Consider the following 19,406-nt stretch of genomic DNA (forward strand, 5'->3'; position numbering starts at 1 on the left):
ATAGAGTTACCCACTTAGGTGAGCAGGAGCCCAAGCCTGGGTGCCTAACACTGTATGCTAAAATAGATTTAGCTGGAACTGTTAACCTACAGTGTTAGGCAGGAAATTACTTTTTTTGCACTCACTGCATCCCCAGTAAACATACAGTTACTTACACAAAGAAGAAAAGTTTCCATAACAGAGACAAAAAGAAGATTTTAAGGTCTAATTGTTAAATAGCTTGTCCAGGATAGCAAAAATATGGTTCAGTGCCCTTTTCTGATTCCAGCATTGCCTTGAAAATCAGTCTTAGGATCAACTACTGAACTGCTGGCAAATTTTGGTGGATCTGTACAGCAGTCAAAGAGATCCTCATACCATTTTTTTTTTAATCTAAAATATCACAGGACCAAAACACACTTTATGCAGTCTACTTAATTTGGTATGAACAGTACTAGTAATTGGTGCCATTTGTAATGGCCCGTTTGAGATGTGAACACAAGTTTCCTGTGGACTATGCCAAGATCAAATTTATTTCCTATGTCATTACCAACCAACAAGTGACACGCCATTCCATCTTATTTAAACCACATGAACAATCTGCAGTAAGTCACTTTACTGGGAAAACGTAACCCATTTTTGATTTATCACTTGTTAGAAAAATAACACTGAATTACACAAAACTTCTGGTTTAGGCTTACATTCTGCAAACATTAGAAGAAAGTAACTGTTCTCATTACTGTTTGCGAGATGGTTAAATAAGCAGTCAACCAGATGTTGACAAATTGATAATCCAGCTTTAGTCTTCACCTTAGAATGGAACTCAACAAATAACATAAATAAAAGCACTTGTATACTGTGGCAAGTCACCTGAGCTATGAGTTAATCTATTTTAATCAAACTCTTGTTTATGATAACATACAGACTTGCAAAACTGTATTCAGCTGTATTCATACATGTAGACAGGAAGCAAGACAACAAAATAGTTCTGAAATTCTCACCTCTCTTTCATTTTCAACATGGAGATGAGAGGCACTGTTCTGCTGGATGCTTCTCCCACAGATCCCTGATGATGGCTCAGGCTCCTCTTTGACGGCTGGGTCATCTCCATTTGCTACACACATTATGGACTGGCTGTATGTTCGTGAAGATGGAGGAGTTCCAAAAACACCTGAAAGGCATATCATGTTGTGCCCTCACCAAAATAACCATTTTATTCAGCAGAACTTAGTAAAAACTAAAGAAAACTAAAAGTAATTCAAGAAGAGAAAAACATTGCTATTATACTTAGTGCCCATTTCCACCCAAAGGTACTCTTACCTTATTCTCCCGAGTAGGATGGATGCACGTGCATGTGTGCACACTGGGCTAGAACCAACACCTAACCTCCACAATTTGCCATTCCTCGTGTTGGAATGGAACAGCGTATCTACTAACCGCAAAATTCCCAAGCATAGCTTTTTTTATTCCCTTTTCGACTAGAGGTGGTTCACAATCTAAAATGTTGTAAGGAATCTACTCGTCCTTTTCCCACTCTATAAAAAAATACATTTTCCCTCATTTTAATGACATGATGAGATACAGGAAATAATTTTGGGTTTGTAATACCTTTACCAACAACTACAACTGCATCTTCAGACAGGACACTTGGTGAAATGAAATCTAGATTGTTCATCTGTGGAAAACTAGACGTTGACTCTGCAAGACCTTAAAAAAAATAATAAAAATCACACCATGTAAATCATGTAGTTTATGCTTTGGTACATGTTTTAGTCTTCTAAAATGTCATCATACACTGACACCTGAATTTATCACTTTTCTGAATCAGTATATTTTCAAGTTACTGAAGTTAACAGGATTTACTAAACATTGATATCCCCCCAATCATGGAAAGGATACAGCAAATAAAATTTCTGCCAAAAGAACGTAAAGAAAACCAAAATTTGTATGAGGATTTTTAAATCAACTGATTCCACTGAAAAAAACCAGACATTTCTAATGCACTTAGTGGAAGTATAGAACTGTTTCTTTCATAATTCAGCACAATTGAATCGAAACAGAATTTGCTAAAATTTTTTTTTCCCCAAGCAGCACTTAATGTTGTTTCCCATATAAAGCAGCAGTCCCTCAAATTCTTCACCACAGTGGATGACACGTTTTATGTATTTCTATACTGACTACAGTAGTTGCAAATAAAAATGACAGTCTGTGACCAAGGAAGAGCACCACTTGCTTTTGCTATTTAACCTGGATAATCTGAAATTTCTAAACAGAAAAGATGATTCAGCAAAGCCTGTTCACCTACTAGAAAATACATAAATGAGGGCAGTGGAATAATGAACCATCTCAGCTGAGAAACACTCTGGTAAACTGGCAGCCCTCCATCTACACCTACGGCTGCTGTAAAATCTCTGACAGTTGCAAGATGGACCAGGAACCCAGAACCTGCAAGAGCCCTCATCCAGGCAAGCTGCAGCGTCTCCACAATTTGGGATTCTTGACAGCTCTGTTACGCTTTCTGCCCTCACCTCAGTCCTCAGTTTGCCAAAAATAATTACAGGCAAGAGTATGACAGATGCCTCTTTACAAATCATCCGATTATATAGTCTGGAGAAGAGGAGGCTGGGGGGGGACCTTATGGCTCTCTGCAACTACCTGAAAGGGGGTTGTGGTGAGGTGGGGGTTGGTCTCTTCTCCCAAGGAACAAGCAACAGACCAAGAGGAAATGGCCTCAAGTTGCACCAGGGCAGGTTTAGTTTGGATATTAGGAAAAATTTCTTCACTGAAAGGGCTGTCAAGCATTGGCACAGGCTGCCCAGGGAAGTGGTGGAGTCACCATCCCTGGAGGTGTTTAAAAGACGTGTAGATGTGGTGGTTTAGACATGGTTTAGCGGTGGACTTGGCAGTGCTGGGTTAACAGTTGGACTTGATGATCTTAAAGGTCTTTTTCAACCTAATGATTCTATGATAGTTTTAATGTCAGAGGCTCTCCTCTTAATGTTTTACAAGAAAAAAAGATCAAGTGAAAAGGTTTCTCATGAAAGCGTTACTTCATCCTCCCACAAGCCTAATCAATGGCTTCTGAATGTTTCAAGTTTTAACATACAAAATTGATCTTCTGGGATTTTCTTGAATACAGTCTTGAGGCTTCATGAGCATTCTCTCTTAGACCATAACTGAATGAGCATCAAATACTGAATCCTCTTTGGAACCTACCCCCAGATCAGGACCTTCTGTCCTAACCTCAGCCTCTATCCTGAAAAATTTACCAATTTCCATTTCACAGGCATCACAGGATAAGCAGATGTTAACAAAAAAAAGAAGGATTTACAAATCTGATTATACACTTTACTTCCATTGCTCAGCTTTAAGTGCTTCACGTAAAACAGGACTCCAACATTTCTGTAACACCTTGAGAACTGACAAAACTGTCCATGTTTAATGTTGAAACAAGAAACAGAGAAAGCAAAAAATCTTATTGGCACAAAGATCTCCATATCCATTGCCACAGTTCAAACGCTGGCCAACTATGCTAATGTTAGAAGTCCCCTTATCATCAAATGCTAGCCATGCAAAAGGAAAAAAATCAAATATTAAAAAAAATTAGAAATAGATTTTCCTGTGTACTACAGGATTCTCAAACAGTTACATTTTCAGAGACCCTCAGACTGGTTTTATGCATACAGTATGAGCATTTTTGCCTATAGAAATCTGAGCATTTCAACAAAGATGCTCAGGCTTTATTAATTTTACACATGCAAAGGCTTTCATCTACAGATAAACCCAGCCTGAAAATCTAACTCAAAGCCAGAAAAATTATTTTTTAAAGTCTTTCAAGTATGAACAACTGAATGCTAAGTAATTCAGCACTGAAAGCCAAATTAAGTCATAAGTCATCTAAGTGAAAACAGTAAAATACTAGTTAAAACACAAGAAATCTTTCAATTTACGTACCCTAGAGGTCATAAAACACAATTACAAAATTACAATTACAGACAATAGAAACTGTCCATTTTTATGCCTGCAAAACATTCTCAACACATTTTAGTTCTGGTTTAAAAAAACCCAAAACCACCAAAAAACCAACACTAACTACTTCAGGAATCCTTTAAAGGATCATTTCTGCTTTTCCAAATATCCCTGAAATTAAAATACCTAAAAAGACAGAAGTATTTTCATTCACGTGCTTTTACTACATACTCCACAAGTTCCATGGAACTAACCCCACATTTAATGGAAGGGATTGATAGGCACAACCGAGGTGACTGGCTGAAGTAACTCTGGTAATCCCAGCAACTGGAGTGCCCCAGGCATCTTCCTTAGCATGCTACGAGGGGTACCAGGCAGTGGTTCTGCTTCCCACTGCCGTAGACGTGATGGCAGTGATGCATGTCCTACGACCCGCCTATATCCATCTGTCTTGAAGTTCTGCACTGGTGGCCATCGTTGTCAACCCAACCACGTCCACGTGAAATCAAGAGTCGTACCAAAATCCTTACAAAGGTTCCTTGTGTTCTCTTCTTCAGCTGACAACTCACATCAGAGCAGGCTGTTTTGTTCTGCTAGGGGATGGAAACCAAAGGGAGTGTTTTGCTGTGGGACTCTTGAGATGGTCGGGCCCTGGCAGCAAGGAACACTATGGATGGTGCCCTAAAATCTGGTCTGGCGTAAGGTGCTCTGGAAAATTACTACACGTCCAGATAACCGTAAGGTCCAAGAACTCCTTGAGCATGAATTTCTGTGCTGTCCCAATGAAGTCCAGTTGCTATAGTGTTTCATAGATCAACATTAAAACCTCACGTGTCAGGACTGATCCATTAACTGCTGTATTTGGTACAACAGCACTCATGGCCTCTGAAACTGTCAGGGGAAAGATGAGCTACAGGCTTGGACAGCAGACAGACAGGTTTTCAAGGCGTCACCTATTAAAAGCTGCACAAACTTACATGTTACAAAAAGAATTTGGGAAGTAAGAAATGTCCTTCTATTATAACAAAGCTAAGAGAAGCTGATAAAATTCATCTCAGAGAAACAGCTGAAGCAATCTGAGTTTGGTCAACAAATTAATGACAAGTAAGGGACAAATACATTTCCAGAACAGAAAAGAGCAAAATGTTAAACCCTTAAAAAAAACAGAAAAAAGTTGAAGGAGGAGCCAGAGAACAACTGACCGACAGGCTGGGCAATTCAGTTCCTGGGACTGTGTCAGGGCAAATACGGAAGCAGCTGCCAGAAAACAGTATGATCAGAGAAATCTGGTCTCCTTTTATAATGCAGCAACAGACCTTGTGAGCAGGAAAGAAGTGGCAAGTGCCATATGTCATCCCAGGCAGATGTACACAGGGTAGTTACCAAAAGCTTCATTCTCAAAATGGAGGGATGCATCAAGCAGGGTTCTGCAGGCTCTTCAGGACCCGGTACCACCCGATATTCTGCCCAAACAGCTTGACAATGAGGCAGTATGCTGAATTCAAGTAAAGGACAGTAAATGGGCAGCATACACACATGCTTGAGGGCAGGATCTGGGTTCAAGCAATTCATGATAAAGTAGAAGAATGACCCAAGAAGAACCAGTTTGCAATACAAAAGGAAAAGTGCAAGACAGGTAGGACAGGACTGATTTTGCATGTTTTACAACAATGCAACCATAACTATCTCCTCTAAGCTTTCTAGTTTCTCTGCAGAGACACATCCAGGGAGCAGCTCTTCACATATTAAAATAGATGTCTTGCACGGGTCAGACAACACAGCTGCTGTAGAAACCTCCCTCCCCCCTGATGACCAAGGGAGTTTTAGGCTAATAGCTGTAACAGATGTCTACGCTTCAGACCACTACAGTTTGCCAAGGCGAATTCCACCTATGAGCACAAACAATCAGTCATATAAAGACAAGGTGAGAAATAAGCAGCGAAAGGGCAAACGTGCAGGGATACATGAACAGTTGCATAGGTACACGTAGTAATCCTACTCCTTTCAACTCTAAGTGCACACGGGTATTGCACAGGTACTGCACTTCAAGAAAGAGGTAGATCTGTTGAAAACAGCCTCGATGGCACCGGTTAAATAGTCCATAAACTCTGACTTATGAAGGAAAGCTAGAAAAAATGGGAGTTAGTCTTATGGACAGAAAAAGAGGGAAGAAAAAAATTTAAAAAGGTAGCTGCTTGAAAGAAGAAAATATTCCATCCTTTCATATAAAATAAAAGTATAATGAGATAAGGAGGATTTATGTTCAGTGTTAGAAAATACCTTTCATCTGATGAGACCGGTAAATACCAAGTTGATTTTTACAAGTTCTCCAAGTTCCAGTGTAAAAATTCAGAGCTTTTTGAGATTTGACTTGTGTGATGGGCCAAGCCCAGTCAGTAGTGGGAGCAAAGGACCTTTCTGTACCAGTTAGCTGCACATGAATTATAACAACCTTACCATTGGTATGATTGAAGGCTGTCAGCTCTTCACCAGGTCCAGTGCTGTGCATTCTGGTTGATTAACTGGCTCAATAAGCAAAATGAATGTGCTGCTCATTCTTTTACACTGAAGATCAACTTCTCACAAGTCTTTTCATATAATGAATGCAAAATCATTAAGCAACACCACCACATACTACTATGCAAGCACAGTATTTGCTTACTGAGTTAAGCTGTTACTTGACAAACCTACTTGCTAATTTATCCTGAGAAAAGTGGCCTTAGCTGAAAAGAATAGCAACAGCCTCAATTTTTTAATTGCAACTCAGCAGCAGCTACTGGTTTTTGGATGTGATGGCTTTGCAAATTCAGACCTATAAGATGCCCTCCAATCTTAACTGAACTAAGTTTTGTAAACTTTTTGGAAAAAATACATAGCTGCTGAGGCTGCAATAGGGTGCAACAGAGCAATCATTGGTCAGAGAGGTCAGAAAAGAACTTTGTGGACACAGCTCCCGCAGTTCCTTTTCTCTAAGGAAACATTGCCATCCAGCTGAATCAAAATTGAGTAAACATAAATAATCATAAACAATCAGTTTCTGCCCATTACAGAAATCTCCAGTTGCCTGTAGATCACCGTAAGCGTAAAATAGAACAGCATCACTTAACTTCAAATTCCTACCAGGAAATTAACCACTTGCAACATTTGGACCCTTCCTACTCTTATCCAGCTGGTGTCCAATGATTTTGACACAATACTGCATTGAATGTTGAAGGGCATATACTCACAGGTGGCATTTGCATTAACCCAGTTTATCTTGACACAGAAAGGCGGAAACCCTGGAGTGGCTTCCCACCTGCAGTACCACAGTATAATCTCATTTGACCAAAGAGTGTCTAGCAATTACCGTTTTTTAAGTGCTGAAGGGACGTGAGCTCATTGAACAAGTAAGAACAGACACATCAAGTGACCATTCTGTTACATCAATGAAGCAAGGTATGTACTGGTATGCACAATGAAATACCTGTGCTGGAGTTCTGTTCTGCCACATTTGGGTCTCTGCTTCGTGCTGAAGGTACTCTTGCAGGCTGTGATTTGCTGCCAAGTAGTGGAAAGGTGTCTGAGCTGTTAAAATATACAACAAATTTTTATGGGTACAATTCTGCACACTAGTCAGAGCCCAGAAATAACATGCTGTAGCAAAGACAACAACAGATCTCAGCTTCTCCTCCCCAATGTACTTGGTGGACACATATTTCCAGTATACTTCCACAAATGTTCACGCTGACTAGAAAAAGAAAATGAATTCACTAGAAATTATTTGATGAGCAGGTCCGTGATGAAGAACACCATAAAGACAGCTCTTAAGAGTAAGCTCTTTTCAGCTCAGTGTCTAGCACACAGACATTCACCAGGAATATGCTGTTATCTACGAGACAATCTTGATACTTCTTTTTTAAAATGATGCATTTGAATATTAAAGATGATTGAACCCAGAGCCCTGCGCTGTTAAATACTATGCGTACCTATGCAATAGTCACAGAGAACCAGCGCTGTTCCACGTTCTGCTAGGACTGCAATACACCCAATAGAGGAGTTGCTTTTAAGATCCTGAGGAAGTCTCATGCTTCAGAAGCTTCACTAATACCAGTACCAAGCTCCCATTGCTCACGGTAGTTTATCAGTGGATAAACTGATTCTTCTAAAAGTAAATACACAGAAGCAGCCTACATTTTTGTTGCCCAACTACACAGATTTTGTGAACAGAAAGTGACAATTTACAATACTCGCAAGCCAGCATCTGAACTCAACTCTCAACTTTTTATGAACGTTCCAAGGCTTTTAATGTCTTCTGGGATATATTCTGTCACTTCTACAAATTCAGTCTTCCTGCCAGATGTCCCCTCTCTTCCTTGCTAGTTCAGAATTCCTGTACTGTGAATCCTGTAAAACATTAAGCTTGTGTGTCACTGACTAATGGAAATGGTATGTTGTACAGAACACCTCCTAGTCAAAACCTTGCCTGGAAAAACATCATATGCAGAAGTTTATAGTCTTGACTTTTTAGGTATTCTAGCATTTTAATGTGTTATTTTAAAGATTATTTTTAAAACTGTGATTCAACAGTAATGCAGATAGGGAAGATATTCCCTCCCTTCCTATTCTGTTAACACAGTTGTACGCCAGTTATATAAAGATGCATTCAGTACACACAAAAATGAAAGATAACTTCAGATCAGAGCTACAAGCGGCTTTATCATGGGCTCCGAGTGCAGAAAAGGAGATTCTGTACTGCAAAATTCCTCAAAAACTTTTTTATTTCATTAAAAAATAAAATAGCTTATACTGCTAATAACCAACTGGGTCATTGCTCTTCACAATCAGAGTAGCATGTGTCATCATACAATTTCTTTTTAGAAGAGCTCTGTGAAGGCATTTTAAATTAACAATAGTCTGTCAGTAATAAAATGGAAACAGTTCACGATTCGCCATAATAAGAAACGTCTCCACTGTCTTCCTCTTATCGCAAAAAACCAACCCATTCCTTCTTCAATTTCCAGCCTATAATAAGCAAACCTCATCCTTCCTCTTAACTCATTCTCTTCCTTACTCATTTGTTTAGGCTATGGTTCACATACCTTCTATGGCAGACTAAAGTCTTAATAAAATATTTACTACCACTGGCAGTACTTCACTGCACTGTGTTACTACGGCTGCACCGGGGAACTCTTCCAAATTAAAAGCCAACACAAACTGGAATAATATAATTAAGCAACTATCGTATAGAGCAACGTATTTTTAGATAGGAAAATAATTCACATATAAAAATCAAGCTACTAAGCAAAGCAATCTTATATAAAAAATATGTCACAGATTTCATCCCCTTTATCATTTAAATAACACCACCAGACTGTGTGAGAATTTCAAGGGGGTGTTAACACACAAGTTCCACTCACGGTATTCTCCTTCTCTGGGGGCCTGTGGACACAGGTGAAGTCAGGGACTCCTGGCTGTACACTCCGCTTTCGCCGCAGGAGCCCGCGCTCGGGGAGGAAGCGTGGGAGGGGGAATCCATGGACAGATCAAGTTTAAGAGCAGAATCGGGACTTTCAAGATCTGAAATGTTGCTGCTTAGCTTTGCCCTTTTCTTAGCTGCGCTGTTTCGTAGAGATCTAAGTGAATTCTGCATCTAATCGGGATTGAAAACAAAATGACAGGTTTTATTCACTGCATAGGAAAAAAAGCTTTTTTTAAGCAATAGAAAGTATGTTTCTGAGCGTTCAGTTCAATTCACAGGAGTTCAGTGCAGATGCCTCTATTGGGCAATGTGACTGACCGTTTACACAGTATTATAATGAACCCTTTCATTGTTTTACTTCACAAGAATAATTACCCTGCAAGTAAATGCAAATGCACAGCGACACTGTCTCCTCCCTTCGTTTTGCAAAATACAAGACCAGATTCCTGCAAAAAGACATCAGCTGCTTTTATCTTTTTCAATAGACCAAAGGAAGTGTTTGATGGCTGCTAGTACACACAATTGGGACCTCAGCTCTTCACAAGACAGCTGCACAAAGCTGCAAAATATGTAGGAGTGAATCCTGAAAACTGTGCCTGCAAGCAGAGCTCCTACTCAAATAAGGAGGAAAATCTACAATGACTGGAGTTTCACACTACTGCATATTTTCTCCTCTTTTTGCTGAATATATTTGATGTAAAAAGAATTCTTCCGCTGTCTGTTTACCACCTCAAGTTACTTTCAGTAGTGACTAGAGGATGGAAGATAAAGGCAGTAAGGCAAAGTCCTACTGCAGCTGCTCTCAGATCCACAGGGACTTAAGACAGGATTTGAGATTCACACAATTTCTGTGAACTGTGACAGAAATAAGGACGTGTTACACGGGATAATGCAGGGAAGATCATACAAAATCCAATCATATGCAATACCTATGCTTCTCACCTAATCAATGTTGCAAGGGTTTCGATTCGTACTGATGAGGACACTGCAGATACAGTTCCACCTCCCCTGGAAATAATCCAGCATGCCTCTGCAGTATTTTTCTATGTCCTAGACTGGTGCAGTTACTTGGTATTTCTCAAACATCAGAGAGACTGGAGCAACAGAGGGAGTGACAGGATCCTTCAGCAGCTACAGCGGCGGGGACTGGCACTAGCTCTCTGCTCTACACAGGGGGATCTTACTAGACAAGCCATGCGACTGAGAAACAGCCGTGTGGGATCTAAAGCTACACTGGCTGCAAAGTGTTTCGTGGACCAGTAAAGGGAGATGCTAGAATAAGTCTGTTCGACAAGTCTCGTGGGTCACAGAAGCTATATATTTTTAAAGGTATTAAATATTTTAAATATTTTCTAAGTCACAGGTTGAGTGGCACACTCAAAACACTGGCTACTGAATACATATAATTGGCCCAAATTATTACTAGTGGATTTCCACATACAGGAGGGATGCTGACCTGCCAGGCCTAATGTCAAATGTGTCTGTGTCATATCAAACAGCTGCAGGTGACATCACACTCATCCAGCTTCACATCAGTTCTTCTCATTTCACTCCATGAAAAAATGACTGAATTCTGAGAGAGCTGGGACGCGCTGCGTGGATATCAGGGACAGCCCGCTTCAGCAATGCCGGGAGGCTGATGAAGCTCCCGGGCTGAGTCAAATGAACCCTTCATCAGGGAAGTTATTCATTATTTCAGGCCCTTTGCTATAACTAAAGAAAGGATTATTACTTAAATCTGACATGAAATGTAAAATGAAGTCAAGATAATGAGAACAGAAGCTGCATAAATGTCCACAGTTCTGCCTTGGTAGTACAACAACTGAAAACATTAGTACTTGAACTCTGAAAAAAACAAGGGGAATTAAGATGTCTGGAACAAACATGGGAAGTGTGCTTCAACATCCGTTTCTATTGCTTTACTTTGCTTCTGTCAGACACTCAATGGTATCTCATTGAAACCTGCTGTACTAGTGTCACAAAACTTAAGTCAGAAACATTATCTTCTGGCTCTTGTTTAGGAAAAAAAAAAGCTTTCAATATATCAACTGTTAAAAGTGCGTTATGTCATATTTAAACCAACCTCTTCTTGGTCCACTTCCTCGACATCAACATTTAGCTCTGAAAGATCAGCTGCAAGCTTCCTATCCACTTCATTCAGCCACATGTCCTCGCACTTTTCGTTTCTCCACTTCGTCACATTTAATTCCATCTTATCGGGCAGCGGGCTAGCAAGGCGGGGTATGGGGGGCACTGGTCTGGTCCCGTTCAGGCCCCTGCAGGAGGCTGGGTGTCTCACCAGGGTGGGTTTCAGCTGCAGAGCAGAATGTTTCTCCTGTAAACTCTCCCCTGAAGAAGACACAAGCAGATGTCGGTCCTTTGGACGGGGTGGCAGGAACATAGCACTCACCAGAATAAACTTCATGTCTCATTTCTATGTCACACCAGAAAACTTCATTTACAATGAGGCGAGTGTTAAAAAACATACTTATGCACACAATTTTATTTACTGTTATAAATACATTTCATTTTGTTTGGCTGAGTAAGAGCAAATTTGAATAAAGCCAGTAAGGACATAAGAACAGCTGTATCAAGTCGGACGAAAGACCCGTCCTATAACCAGGAAAGATACCGACACGTCAGAGTGTTCAGCGAGGATTTAGGCAGTTCCTCGGTCAGAGGTGACCCACCGTCCTGGTACACACGTCCACTGCCTTTATCAATAAATCCTTGCTTTTGGCATCTGCAGCAGCCTGCAGCAGTCGGCTCCACCATGAGCATTAAAAAAGTACTTCCTTTTACGTAAGACCTGATGTCACCGAACCCCTTCCTCAGTTCCTTCATGTATGCATGTTTACACATGTTCATGTGTATAAATATATACACATGTATACATACACACACAGACGAAAGTAAGTTTCTCACATGAACAAGATAGTGATTCCCTATCTAACCTTATTTTTATACGATTCATCATTTGAAGAACTTTCAATATTCCGTCTCCAACATCCATTTTCCAAATGCGCCAAGCCCCCGTTCCTGAATACTTACTTATGCCCATTTTTCAACATTTAATTTTACAAATCATGAGGATGTTACCAGACTTGCCTCACGGCATGGTATTTTCTATTACCTCCTGACTCTACCTTTTCCATCTCCCTGCATTTCAGCTAATCTCTACCTTTAGTGTCTCCTTCTGTTAAAAAATATAAATTAGTGTTTCATGCATGTGCATACCAACATATACTTAGTACCTTTAAAAAGTATTTAACTTCCTTAATTAAGGAAAAGTCTGGTGCTGTAACAAACTCTCCTGTAAGCTTCTTGTTATAAAGAAGAAACTGTTTTTTAAAGAAACAGAAAAAAAAATTAAATGCATATGGATAATATAAAGAAAATGAGCAGGTGATGAACACATATCTGCAAGATAAAATTACATGCGTTCCAGGGACAGGTGAACTTCCAAAGAATTAATTTAGAGATTTTCTACTTATGTGCAAAAATATGTGCATGTGAAAATGAAATTTAAAAAAGATCTCTTTAAGTCAATGCAAAATTGTATGTGGAATCTGTTACTTTCCTTACAGAAGATATGCCTCATGAGTGATTAAGAATCAGTTTAAGCTAAACAGATACTAAAGCTATCTTAAACCGAAAATAAGATTGCCTTTAGTAAGTATTTGAAGGAAGTCAGCTAAATCATTTAAGCAACTGTAATTAAATAAACTTAAAACTATTTCTGGTTAACCAATTTGTACATGAGGTCTTCACAGAGAAAATCAGACCATAAATAGCAGTCTCTGCCATTAGCTGTTAGTCTAAATTGGGATGAAATCAGCACAGATTCCAATCCTTAGAGATGGAGCTGTTTGTAACCAGGTTTTAAAGTTTTTCTGAGTGTGGTAAATTCGATACATAAGTTTCCAAAGGAAAATAAAGAGGCAAAAAGTCAAAATGCAACGAGTACTATTTTCTTGCGCATGTGTTAATTAGAGTATTAAAAGTACCAGTTGTTTCTGTATTGGCTTTCTTTAAAAGTGCTAGATTTTGGGGTTTGTTTTTATTTTAGTTTGAAGGCAAACTCTTCACTGATACATTACTGATAAGAAAACCAGAGGTGATGCATACTACGCTTTATCTCACGTATTTACAAGACAAAAGGAACAAAACATACCAGTGTTTGAAACTACCAAAATAGAAAGACTTCACTTTTTAAAAGAAGCCTCCAGTGATGTGACTAAACCAGTGCAGCTGTAAAACCCTCGCGCTTCTAACTGCAGTTGGGGCATTGCATAATTCTCCATTTACCTGCCACTGTAGGTTTTCTGACCACTGCTTGAAGCCACTCAAAATGCAAACTTGAAATCCATTTTCATTATATTGACAACATTCCTACCTGTATTGTCTCCCGACTTTTGGCCGAGAAGCTGCTTCTGTAAGCTAGGCTTAGGCAGTCCTTCAAAGCTTTTAAGAGGCCAGGAGTTTGAAAAGTTCATGGTATTATCTTGTGACTTCTTTGGGGAGTCAGCTGGAGAGGAGATGTGCTTTGGGCTGTTCCTGGGTGATGTCAGAGGGTAGGAGGGCAGAATGAAGGTGCCCTGGCTTGTACTGGGACCTTGGAAGGGCACCGCATGCTCCGCTTGATTGCAAAAACTCCTCTGGGTCTTGCTGGAAAAATTTAGACTGGCACAAACTGAGCAAAGAAAAAGAGAATAGTATGTGTGGTAATTAGCCTCTTTGACAGCTCTTATAATAACAATTTACAATGAAATAATACACCCTCTAGATAGTCAAAACTGAAGGTCAGCATTTTACCCAAGCAGACATATATGCTAACCTAATTTTGCAAATTGCATTGTCTCTCAAAATACCAATTTCCTTTTTCTGCATTTGATCAACAAATGACTTTGAGCCTAAGCTATTTTGCAGTCATGGTTTGAAGAATTACATTTTAAAAACAAATGACGCAAGTAGATTGAACATGGTTCTGTTGCTTGCTGCTCCGTATTCCAAGCCTGCATAGCATAAAATTTGCAAACACCACTCTCAAAACTCAGTGATACATGAGTACAAATAAGGCACAAATGTTATACATTCTACTTCCTTTTAAAAAATCGAAAATATAAAAAAACTATTTCTTCCAGAAGCCAGTAGGTGGAAAATGGAAAGATAAGTATAATTTGGAACTTGACTTTTGTTTCCCATGAAAACCAGATGCAGGTTCCCCGCATGCACTCAGGCTTTTAACCATGCAAGTGAAAAAGAGGACAAGTTTTAACAAAGTTCCTGACAGCCTCTGGAAGGATCATTGTAAGTTGGGCCACCTCAGCAATCTCGTTGAGAGAACAGCCCACAGACAATTCCACTGGCACAATTGGGAGAATGGGAAAGCACAGCCCAGGAGGGAGAACAAGCGACAGTGTGAGTCGGGCTTGGGGAATCTATTCAGTCACCTGTGTCACTCCAAAGAAAACCATTCGATTATGCCTTTAGTTATAGAATTAAAAAATCCCCTTGCAAATCAGATAGCTCCAAGGTCTCTTCTGCTCCTGCTGCTTTCCAAGGCTGCAGCATCCCGGCGCTCCCCGGGTATCCTGGGGCAGCAAAACTGAGACAACCAAGTCAGGTGTGGGTTGTACTACCACAGAAAGCCTCAAGTAACAACAGTATCTGTCACAAAAACTGTTTGCAAAGAAATACATCAGCAAGCGTGGGCAACGTACCTGACAGCCTTCTAAAGACTGAGGCTAAGAGAAGAGAGGCAAAAACCAAAGAGGAAATTCCTCCTTACTTTCCATAGGCATGAGAAAAACACAGTATCTAGAGCCCATAAGTGGGTAGAAGTAAACTGAGTAAATGAAGTTCCTACACATCTTCCAAGAAGGCTGTCAGCTCTATCCCTTGTCCAACACACCTGGACCACTCAAAGCAGCTCTGGCCACAGATTTGGTATCACCACCATCTATTCCTCCAGACAGTGAGTTTATTCCTTCACGAAGCATACATCTGGCATTTTTATTATTACTACTACTTACAAACAGACAAGTTGATACGTGTTACAGGTCCTGATTTGTCTCAGCCTCCAGCTCTGGGGTTAAGGTGCACTCAATCAAATCCTTAGCCTCACCTTTGAAACTAGCAGCAAAAGCCGCCTGACATGGCAGGGCCCTGGCTACCCGTCTAGTAAAAGCGGTACAGAGACCACACAAATCAAAGCAACGTGCACCAACACAGCGTCTGTGCAGCACGGCGAGGTCACTGCCAGCCGGCTGCTGTGCTCAGCGAGGAGCAGCCCGTGCCCCGACCTTCAGCGGCTGCTGCCGAGGCACCGCGGCCGCCCTCCGCACCTTAGAGGGGGCCGACAGACGTAGGTTACCCGTCTTGGAGGGGCAAGGCTCCGAGCGGGCCCTTGCTGCTAAGCAGGCTGGACTGATCTATCCACGCCATTAACAGAATTCTAAAAATCAATTTTTCAAAAAGAGTTCCGATTCTGTTACAGTACCGTTTTTTATATAGCACGCAGATACAGTCAGATACCCCAGGTGTGGATTACAAATTAATAACCACGAATGAAAAGCATCACACGGGAGCGAGGCACCAACACATCTGAATAGGGACCGAACAGCATTTTAGTAATAGTTTTTATTTCTTAAGGCAGCACAGAAATAAAGACATATTTCAAAAGTAACATGCACTGACTTACGATACAGTTAAAATCCATATACCTTTGTCTTGCTGACAGTTATTTAATCCTAAAAATTGTAAATCAGAGTCCACACTACCACTCTTCCCACGTGTCTGTATGTATCCAAGTGTTCCACATTTCCCTGAAATTTGCGGCTGACGAGAGCCCATAGCACCTTTCAAAAGAAAAACACAAATAACTAGATAATACTTAACATACGGTATTCAATGAAAAATATACAATAATATTTAATAGTGAATTAAAACTCTGTCTAACTTTCAGTGTAAACTATAACTACTTTGAAAGTATTTAATTCAAGAGTTTCTAAGCAACCTCATAGTACTGTTCATAGGCACAAACTGGAAAAATGGCTGGCCGTTCTCCCAGGGCACTTTTCCAACCCTGAGAATTGCAGGGGGTCAAAAGAAAAACCCAAACGAACCACCTCTTCGAATACATTACAATAAAAGGAAGACAACACCTTAAAACCCCAAAATGCAGTGAGTTTCTTTAGAGGGATGTCACTCCTAGCACAGCACTGAGCAAACTTGGCATGCCACACACGTCGGCGCGCCTCAGACAGCCGAGAATATAACCTACCGCCAACTGAAGAGAATAAATCAGGCCTGGTCTTGTCCGGTCTTTCCACATGCCTTTTAGCTATTAAAATACAATCACTGAGTCTACATTGCTTGCATAAATTAAGTGGAGCACTACACTTACAAATCTTCTACAGACCTGGTTTTCAAAAACATGACTTTTTTCATTTTTTAAAACAATCTTTAGCGCTCACTCCTCAGGCAGCTTTCTACCCTATCTGCTTATACAAAGCAAAAAGAGAAAATATGCAAATCTAGAATAGATATGCACTGGTCCGCTCTCCAGAACAGCCTACCGCACGTAAATATGACCTTCCCAACACGTTGTCCAGTTGATGGTATTTCATACCCTGCCGCCGCTATCAGCTCACTCTTGACAGCATACGTTCTACAAAAGCGACTGATTCTAGCCAACAACGCATCCCAGCTCAAAAGTCAGTAAAATTCTGTCTCCTTTTAATTTACTGCTTTAATTGCAGTTCATATTTACAGTGTGGAAGAATGCTGGCTGAATCACTCTGCTGCTGACCTACATGTTGGTACTTTCCCCTAATCCTGCAAAAGCAGCAGAAAGCTCTACATCTCAGGGATATCCCGAGCCCTTTTGTTCAATACATCTGTTCACGTAACCACGCTATTTCTTTTTGGTCTTGATATCTGCAAAAAAAGCTTATTTATAAACTCTGTTGGGTCTATCCAAACTAGTGAAAATCTGCGTGTGTACAGCAGGACTGGAAAACAGCAGTCTAAGTCTAAGTCTAAGAAGCACACTTCTCCAGGAGCATGGATGGGACTGCTGCCGCTTGCTCCAGCTGGAGGCACAGCCCTGCGCCTAGTACTCCACTCTTTGTAGTAAATGAAAATAAATAACAAAACAAACGAACAACAAATGATAAACCATACTCATGAAGCTACAAATTTATGCTCAGGTTCTACATCTGTTTTGTAAATAGCAGATCAAACACTTTTCTGTGTTAATACTTACCAGCACAAACAGAAGAATGCTCAGAGTTAAAATCTATACTATTCTGAAATAAACTCCTTGAAGGTCTTTTTCTACTAAAAAATAACTCATCACTGACTGGTACTCCTTGAGAGGGCCATAACTTTGGAGAATGAAGAAAATCATTGGATGTAGAGAACTGTAGGAAAAAGGAAAATAAAGAAACATACACGTGTGTGAAATGAATGCACAACCCTTTTCTGTACAGAGAGCAGAATTACCCGCGTAACTTTGTCATCTAGACCCCATCACAGCCCAGACCTGTCCCTTTACAATAACGCTACACAAACTACTGTCCATGCGTTAAACCGACAGGATGGACAGAAAATAAAGCTTTTTCTCCCCTATCACTTAGACAATGAAAAGCAAGAGAGCATGTACCTGAGCCGTATCTTTCACCCACAGAAGCAAATGGGATTCATCACGCATATATCCACAGCTCAGTGCCGCAGGGGTGCCACGGGAGCGCCGAGGAGGGGAGAGCTGTCCCCGGCACCGATGCAGGGCTGGGACACGGCTCAGGCTGCCTTCAACCTCCTCCTCCCGCAGCCACCTCGGATAACTGCCTAAACCCAAAGTACTGCCCGAGTTCTGAAAAAAACTAATTCTGTTTTCCAACATCGAACAGTCTCACCTCACCCTTGATTAAAAGGTTGGTAACGCGAGATATGAAGCCTTTCACCATCATGAAAGCAAGGGTAAGCTTGTCGCAGCATGGCCAGGTCAGCAGTTCAAAAATTCAGATCCTTCACACAAAAAAACTGAGAATTTTTTAAAACCTTAAAACTTAGCACTGACTGCCATGGCTCATCAATACAAACTGCCAAGACTTCCCTTGTTAATAAAAGGCAGTTGATTTTTAAATGCAAAACATTTTGATGAAAGGTTTCTTTTCCCAGCTGCCCGATACTTTAGGTATCCTAAGCATTAGAAAGCATTTTAGTTGGTTTCCAGGTCTTACTCCAATACAGGTTGACATTACTCACACTGAAGGGGGAAAAAAACAACAAAAAAAAAAAGGTAGAGAATTACACTAGTTGTCAATTTTAAAAATTAAACACTAACATTTTGAATTCTCTGCATTAGCTATGTCAGTGTTTAAATAGACAGCAGCTACTTGAGGTGCGAAAAAAGCATGCTTCAGATTTAAGTCTAAAAGCTGTGTCTGGTAAGATCAGCATCTTGTAATGGGAACTGGTTATAGGTAAAGGAAAAATCTGAAGAATAGAAATACTTAACAAAGAAAAGATCATGCTTTAAATAAAGGTTTTTTGCTTTCTGATTTAATTAGTAAAATCAGTAATTTAAATAATTTCCAGGCTATATTAACTACGCTTTTCCCTTTCATAGACAAGGCTCTACACAAAGGTCAAAAGAGAAGTCTGAACAGAAATGGAAATATTTATTCAGGATTGGAAAGAACAGCATCACATTAAGCCTAACAACCTCCTTTACTCAATATACTGGTTGTGTGAATGGAGAATTTGTAGTCTAACACATCACATACACAGTACATTCACTTAGAAAAATATGTATTTTTAAACTTCACTGAAGATCTCAGTTCCCCGTCAAGATGGATTCTCAAACTGGGAACTTCGCAAAAACACTTGCAATCCGAAACCGCAGCTCTCATTAGTCCGTAATTCCATTTTCTCCTCAGTTCGCAGCCTGGCCCACAGAACGCAAGTGGTGCTCGACGGGGAGAAACCGGTC

At 40.3% G+C, this 19,406-nt stretch overlaps 1 protein-coding gene across 1 annotated transcript in view; it reads right to left on the bottom strand.

Annotated features, from left to right (window-relative positions):
- Window positions 1–17,832, bottom strand: part of LOC104617721 (protein FAM179B-like) — a gene marked incomplete at both ends in the record, with an annotated part of 26,867 nt that extends 9,035 nt beyond the window's left edge. The window contains 9 exons of the mRNA XM_010283121.1: window positions 981–1,150; window positions 1,588–1,677; window positions 7,412–7,512; window positions 9,345–9,577; window positions 11,490–11,755; window positions 11,817–11,893; window positions 13,766–14,099; window positions 16,132–16,266; window positions 17,676–17,832. Coding sequence (XP_010281423.1) covers window positions 981–1,150; window positions 1,588–1,677; window positions 7,412–7,512; window positions 9,345–9,577; window positions 11,490–11,755; window positions 11,817–11,893; window positions 13,766–14,099; window positions 16,132–16,266; window positions 17,676–17,832 — 1,563 coding nt within the window. The remainder of the gene's footprint in view (window positions 1–980; window positions 1,151–1,587; window positions 1,678–7,411; window positions 7,513–9,344; window positions 9,578–11,489; window positions 11,756–11,816; window positions 11,894–13,765; window positions 14,100–16,131; window positions 16,267–17,675) is intronic.
- Between the last annotated feature and the right edge of the window lie 1,574 nt (window positions 17,833–19,406).

The sequence above is a fragment of the Phaethon lepturus genome, unplaced genomic scaffold, assembly GCF_000687285.1.
Source record: "Phaethon lepturus isolate BGI_N335 unplaced genomic scaffold, ASM68728v1 scaffold56972, whole genome shotgun sequence".
Lineage (NCBI taxonomy): Eukaryota > Metazoa > Chordata > Aves > Phaethontiformes > Phaethontidae > Phaethon > Phaethon lepturus.